This window comes from Neopelma chrysocephalum, unplaced genomic scaffold (genome assembly GCF_003984885.1).
Source record: "Neopelma chrysocephalum unplaced genomic scaffold, ASM398488v2 Primary Assembly neopelma1_97390, whole genome shotgun sequence".
Classification (NCBI taxonomy): Eukaryota; Metazoa; Chordata; class Aves; order Passeriformes; family Pipridae; genus Neopelma; species Neopelma chrysocephalum.
Window position 1 is genome coordinate 1,377,007 of NW_020926031.1, and position 6,421 is coordinate 1,383,427.

General features: G+C 55.6%; 1 protein-coding gene across 1 annotated transcript; it reads right to left on the reverse strand.

Annotated features, from left to right (window-relative positions):
• Window positions 1-592: 592 nt before the first annotated feature.
• NPM3 (nucleophosmin/nucleoplasmin 3) lies at window positions 593-4,817 on the reverse strand. The gene is made up of 6 exons (XM_027672238.1): window positions 4,735-4,817; window positions 2,981-3,066; window positions 2,193-2,312; window positions 1,860-1,953; window positions 1,316-1,438; window positions 593-1,199 (listed from the first exon to the last, which is right to left on the reverse strand). The coding sequence occupies exons 1-5, from the start codon at window positions 4,775-4,777 to the stop codon at window positions 1,347-1,349; spliced, it is 435 nt and encodes a 144-aa protein (XP_027528039.1). The 5' UTR covers window positions 4,778-4,817; the 3' UTR covers window positions 593-1,199; window positions 1,316-1,346.
• Between the last annotated feature and the right edge of the window lie 1,604 nt (window positions 4,818-6,421).

The window sequence follows — 6,421 nt, forward strand, 5'->3', positions numbered from 1 at the left end:
CGCCTGCCCCCTGGCGGTGCCGCACCGGCCCCCGGTACCGGGGTAGTGCCGCTGCCTCTCCAGCCCCGTCGGCATCCTCTCCCCTCGCTGCTGCGGGGCCGTGCACAAAACAGGGGCTTCATCTCCCCCAGACCGGCTTTGTCCGCTGGTGCCCTGGGATTGGGATGCCAGCAGTCTTAGAGTCATAGAGAGAAACATAATCTAGAATAGAGCCTGAGCTGAGGATCCACCCTGGATTTCTTACGCAAGTCCAGGCAATTGAGAAACTTGCTGTCCCACGGCATCAACAGAGCCAGCAAGGCAGAAAAGTCCATGGTGCTTCTGAGAGACAACAGCCAGTGTCTCAGACAAGAAGGGCTGGGGCAGTCATTGACACATGGGCCAAGGATGCAAGATTCGTTGCAGGGAAACCGCCAGAGAAACATTTAAGGGCAGAACCAGTATGTGTGGGTGAGAAGTGCCACCTGAATGAAGCACAGAAAGAATCAAACCCTCTCTACATACCCAGGTGTGGGGAGACATGACTCCGCAGTAAAGATCAGAGCTCAAACCTGCCCCACTGCAGTGTGCATGGGAGGAACCTGCCAGCCAGCAGTGACCTCTCTCCAGACCTGATGTCTGAGAGACCTTTATTCAGAGTGTAAGAACAATTCTTTACAAAACAGATTGATCCAGAACCTCCCTCCAAATCACAGACAGGCTGTAAGCTCCCACCCCACCATAATTGCAGTCAAGGACAGAGCCTAGGCCCCAGTTTCATATTTCCAAGTGTATAAAAACCATCAAATTGTAAGTAAATAAAGGCAAACACACTAGAATCAGTGAAAGTGCCTGTCCCACACATGACGTTACAGCCGTATGCTGGGGAAGGGGCCAGGACTGGGTATTTCACAGCCAGGGAAAGGGGGTGCACAGAGCAGAGGTCCAGGACAGTAAGAAGGCACAGGGCAAGGATCATTTCCTCCATCCCCAACTCCCAGAACAGAGATGGGGGACAGGGAATATACCGCAGCATCCATCCAGTTTTAGGATCAACTTCCCAGGGCTACGTGAAAGGAGACACTCCAGTGCTGGGAGCAGCCCCTGCTCCCCAGAAAGTTACAACAGAATAAAAATAAAAACAAAGCAGCAAACGTTGAGGTCCTGGCAAGAGGTGTCCGAGGTAAAAGCAGTCCAGGGAGAGAAGTCCCAGCGAGTACCTAAGAGGAAGAACCAGACTGAGACCAGCAGCCTCCAGCAGCACCTCCCACCCATACTTGCCACTTCAGTATCACAGCCACCCGGATCCTTCCTCTGGCGCTGCCTGGCCCCTCACCTGGCCTGGAGACGAGTTACTGCTTCCTCCTCTACTTCTTGGCTGGCATAATAGGAGGAAGCTCCTCCTCATCCTCGTCAGACAGGTCATCGTCCACCTCAAAGGAGGCATCTTCCCTTTGCACTGGGACACACAAAGAACTGTTACTCACCAGCTTACGTCTGTGCAAATACAACTGGCCCCCAAGACACCCCAAGAGCAAAGCAGCCCAAAGAGCACTGAAGCAGTTTTTAACAGCAGCTTGTGGGCAATAAGCGGTACCCCACCTGGAGGGATGTTCAGCGGGGGATGGTGACAGCCAGCCGTGGGGAAAAGGGACAATGTGGGACATCCAGACCCTTTTCTCATGCAAGGCTTTATGGCAGGGAAGGAATCCCTGCATAGAGAGATCATCCTGGGCAACCAACACAAAGGAGGCGCCGAGCACACATGCTGGGCAGCACCCCGTGCATCTCCCAGAGGTTCCCTGACCAGTGTTCACACTCGTGGGAACCCTCCACACCCCTTACTTCTCTCAAGCCCTTCCCCATCCTCAAGTGCTTACTGATCCTGTGCCAGCCACTGAGGTGTACTGGGCCAGAGCCTGCTGCCAGGCGGAAGGTCACCGGAGGCTGCAGCTTGAAGTTGTCCAGACTCAGCTGCAAAGAGCAGAGTGGAGCTGAGTTAGAGGCAGAGGCAAAAAGCAGAATATCCTGCAGTCCCCAGCACAGCACTTGGCCCAGTTAAACATGTCCCTCTGAGGGCACCTGCAGCCAGGCCAAGGCTACCCAGGGCATTCTCTCGTGAGCTGCAGATCCTAGGTGAGGATCCACAAACATCCAGTGATGTCCAGTTCCCTGCAGCCATCCCCCCCTGAATCTTCAAAACAGCCTCTTACCAAGGGCTGGCATGACAACTTCAGATTTGCCACAGGCACAGCAATCTCCTGGTTCTCATGGTTTCGCCCAACGACTTCCACCACATTGCACTCGTCCTTGGCACCATCTGAGAGGCAGACCTGGGTGGGAGAAGAGACTTTAAACTACTGCTCTCCCAGGAGACATGTTGGGGACAGCCAGGGCTGTCCATGGAAATGGGAAAAAAAAGCTCTCCTGCAGCAATGCCACAAGCCCAGATGTCAAGCAAGGTATGAGGATGCTGTTCCACAAAGCAGGGAGCGGTTCGGTGCCTTTCCCAGCTGGGACAGGTGTTATTGCAACTATCTCAAGGGACAGCACCTGGGCTGCATTTTCTGCTGATCTGATCCATGCTGGCAGGTCCTGTTCTCCCAGGACAGAAAACATCCCGAGGGAGAGCCAGGAACGAAGCCCTAAATCTACCTGGGCTTGGAGAGCAACAAGCCAGAGACCCAGCTGGTGTGGATCTAGTGTGAGGCTCCAGCAAGGTCAAATATGAGGAAGAAATACCTTCCTTCACTCCATACCTGGAGTATTTCTCTGCTGAGCAGTCTCCTGTGATCCCTGCTTTGCACAAGTACCTCTGTACAATGGATAAACATGACACCCCCATGAAGCCCTGCCCTGAGAGCAGCCAGAGTCAGGACCTCAGCCAAGGGAGTTCACTTTTCTGGCCCAGCCAAGAAAGGGGGGTGAGCCAGGAAATGGGGGGTAAGGGCATGGGTGAGGAGAGAAGAGGACAAGCACAGTTAACTCGCATTTCTCTTACCACAGACAGTGCCAAAACGTGGTCAGAGTCATCTTCCTCATCCACCTGAAATGTGTAGGATTTGGTACTGGCAGTCAGCTCACAGCCTGGAAGGAGGAGATCAAAAAAGCTGTAGCAGGCATTACACAGCACAAGGCACCACAGGCAAAGGGTTCCCAGGGCAAGCCCTGGCCAGGCATGCACATGACATCCCTAAAACTCTTCATTTTCTCATGTTCAGGAGCCTCACTCAGCCTCAGGCCAGGGCTGTGTGTTCCCAAGAGCTGTGCACTTGCCTCAGCACCATGCAGGGACAAAACCTGGTGTCCGACAACAAGTTGCCCTGAATCAATGCCCAGGGGCACCCAAGGTCCTCGAACACTGGCAGGGCAAGTCTCTTCCCCTCCAGTGAGCAGAAGAGCCAGGGTGCACCACTGCGGAAAACAGGGGAGGGAGCAGACAGAAGGGTGACTCTGCTCTTGCCATCACCAGAACTTTTTCTTGGGTGAGAGTCTGAAAGCAGAGACAGACACAGAGTGCAAGACTTGAGTGACGAGGTACAACCCAACGGGAGGATGCTGGGCCAGGCTGCAGGGAGCTGGAGTCCCTCAAGAGAAGTTTTGAGACATATTTTATTACATACTTCTTAGACAGTTACAAAAACAAGGGAGACGCACAATTATGTCCTTAGTTCTTACGATCAGGATTCAGCCAACCAAAGAGAGGGAGGAAAGTGCCCTGGGTGCATTTGCTTCTTGCAGGATGATTCACCAATATGAGACCGATCGGAAAAACACAGAGCTGAGCCCTGCATACCAGAGCTGGCACTTGCAAAGGCAGCCCAGGGCAGGACCTCTTCCTGCCCATGCTTCTATACTCAGCTCGCTGGGGCGAGGACCAAATCCCAGGTTCATAAAAAGCCCGGGGGGCTGCTCCGCTGCCCTGCCCGGCGCAGGCGTGCGCTGAGCCGCGCTGCTCATGCCGCGCCACGGGCTGGGCGCAGCCCGCACACACGTTTGCGAGCAGCGGAGGGCCACGTGTGCGGGGGATTCCATGGCCCGGCCGAAATCCCTCCCAGAGAGGAGGGACAAGGCTCCTCTGCCCTGCGACAGGCACCCACGAAACGCTGACGTGGGAGGAGCGGGGGATTAACCGAAGGAGCGGGAGCCGGGCCTGCCAACCCCTTGCCCCATTATTCCCAACCCTCTACACTCGCTAGAACACCAAGACCCCACGCGGTTTCTTCCCCAAACCACCTCGGGACCCCCACCACGTGCCCGTTCCCTCCCAGGCCCGGCCATACACGTGTCTCTCCCCACTCTCCTCCCCGCCGGCACGTTAATGCCCTCCACGTGTCTCTTCAGACCCACCTGTCTCTCTTGCCCTCTTCCCCCCACCTCAGTGGGTCTACGCTGCCCCCAGGTCCCTCTTCGGCCGCCCCCGTCCCTACTGCCCCCCACGTGTTTCCCTCCCTCCCGCTCTATTCCCCATCCAAGTGTCTTTCCAGCCTCCACGCCGTCCCCACTACTCACCAAAGTCTCTCTTTGCCCCGTCTCTCTCCTGCCCCCCCCGTTCATTGCTCCAACGTGTCTTTCCTGCCCCCCAGTTCTCTTACCCACCCACGCCTCTCTTTTGCCGTCCCCCCCCCCAACTCCTGCCCATGGTTCATTACCCCGCGCCGTGTCTCACCTCCCCTACCATCTACGATCCCCCACGTGTCACTCTTCCGCCCTCGCCCTGTTCCCACTGCCCTCCCGGCCCCCGGTGCCGCTCACCGAAGAGGACGCTGCCGGGGCAGGCAGGACCGTGCGGCTCCATGAGGCGGCGGCGCGGCGCTGGGAGCGGGTCTGGGCGCGGGGCGGGCCGTGCAGTGCCGAGCCGAGCCGAGTCGAGCCGCCCCGCCCCGTGCCCGCCCCCGTGCCCAAACCAAAAGGCCCGGCAGCATCGCCCCGCATCCTTCAGCTCGGGGATCTCCCGCCCATCCTGGGCCTTCGGCATTTACTTGACGCCACAGCCAGCTGGGAAAACGCCACGCCGGAAAAATGGCCCTTACAACCGGCTGCCCACCTACCGCCCTTCTCCCGGGCACTATCCCGGCCCACATTGCGAGCCTTCCCAGCACTTGGGAGAAGATATAGGGCACCCACAGAGCCAGGAGGCTGCGGGCATGAAGAGAGGTACCGGGGGACAGGAGAGTGACAAGAACTCAGGCAAGGGCACAGAAAGAGGGACCTGCTCACCTCTATCCCTTTAAGCAGGGGCGAGAGCAGCATGATCTGACACTGGGGACTGTGGCACCAGAGCCCTTGAGCACAGAAGGCAAAATCCTACTTCAAAATCTGTGGCAGGGAGCAGAGGGCCGGACTGGCCTTTCAAACCAGAAAGGGAAAAAGCCTGGTTGGTGCTGCAGGGGTGGAGGGGAGCAGCTAAATTGAAACAAACTTCCCTAATGATGAGCTCACACTGCGTTCTGGGACAGAACCTGGCCCTGCTCCCACTGCAGAGACCTCTGCCAGCCCACCACTTGCTCTGGCTCCAGCTGGACTGGGTTCAAGAAAAACATGACTGAAGAGGTTTGAAAAGTGGAACCTGGTCCCAGAAAGAAGCAAGCACTTGCTCAGCAATGGTTACACAAGCACACCCATGTGCTTCTCAGCAGCTGCTCTCCACAGCCACCTGACCCTACACGACCCATCTGCAGCCACCACCCTGGAGCAATGGGAGGCAGGAGCATCCACTTCTGCGTTATGCTCCCTTAAAGGAAAAGAGTCTGGTGCAACATCAGAGCCCAAACCTGTCTCCCATGCCGAGAGGTACTGTAGAAAGGCAACTCTGTCCTAACTTCAGGAAACAGGCTTCAAGAAAACAAAGTTGCCTATATGTAACACATTACAATTTGGTGAAGAAAAACTATCATTTTTACGTGGCACATTTACTGGGCCAGGAGAAAACTGCTAACTTCCTTGCATAGTTTGTGTTCTCCACGGCAAACATCTGAACTGCACCATCAGTGCACTTGTATAGCAGGTGGATGAACTCTTGCTAAGTGACTTTAGGAAAAACCTGCTTTTCATACCCTTGGCCCATCCCTTTGCTTCACTGCCATTCTAAGCAGGAAGTGACTTGCTTTAGCTATCTCAGTGTTTAGCTTCCCAAGTTAAACTTTGTGGATGTACAACTCTGGCCAGACTATGGAACTATGATGTTTGCCCACTGCACACAGTGTAACACCCAAGTTACTTCATCTCACACCTGGTCTGTGCCGGCAGCTCACTGGAGTTTCAGCAACCTCTACACTGAGCAGCCAGCAAGGAAAAAAACAGTGTCTGAGAGGGTGAAGGAATCCTCCTGCAACACAGCTCATTTTGGCTTTGCCAGGCACTGGTGACCACCTGTGAAAGAACTGTTTTTTTTTACAGAACGGGTAAAGTTCAACAGGCACAACTCACAGACAGGCCAACA

What these genes read in the sequence shown, in the direction of transcription:
- NPM3 (XM_027672238.1), bottom strand. Translation starts at nt 4,777, where the DNA reads ATGGAGCCGCACGGTCCTGCCTGCCCCGGCAGCGTCCTCTTCG. An exon ending in CCCCGGCAGCGTCCTCTTCG is followed by an intron (nt 3,067 to 4,734) that starts GTGAGCGGCACC and finishes TCCTCCTTCCAG; the next exon opens with GCTGTGAGCTGACTGCCAGT. An exon ending in ACGTTTTGGCACTGTCTGTG is followed by an intron (nt 2,313 to 2,980) that starts GTAAGAGAAATG and finishes TCTCCCACCCAG; the next exon opens with GTCTGCCTCTCAGATGGTGC.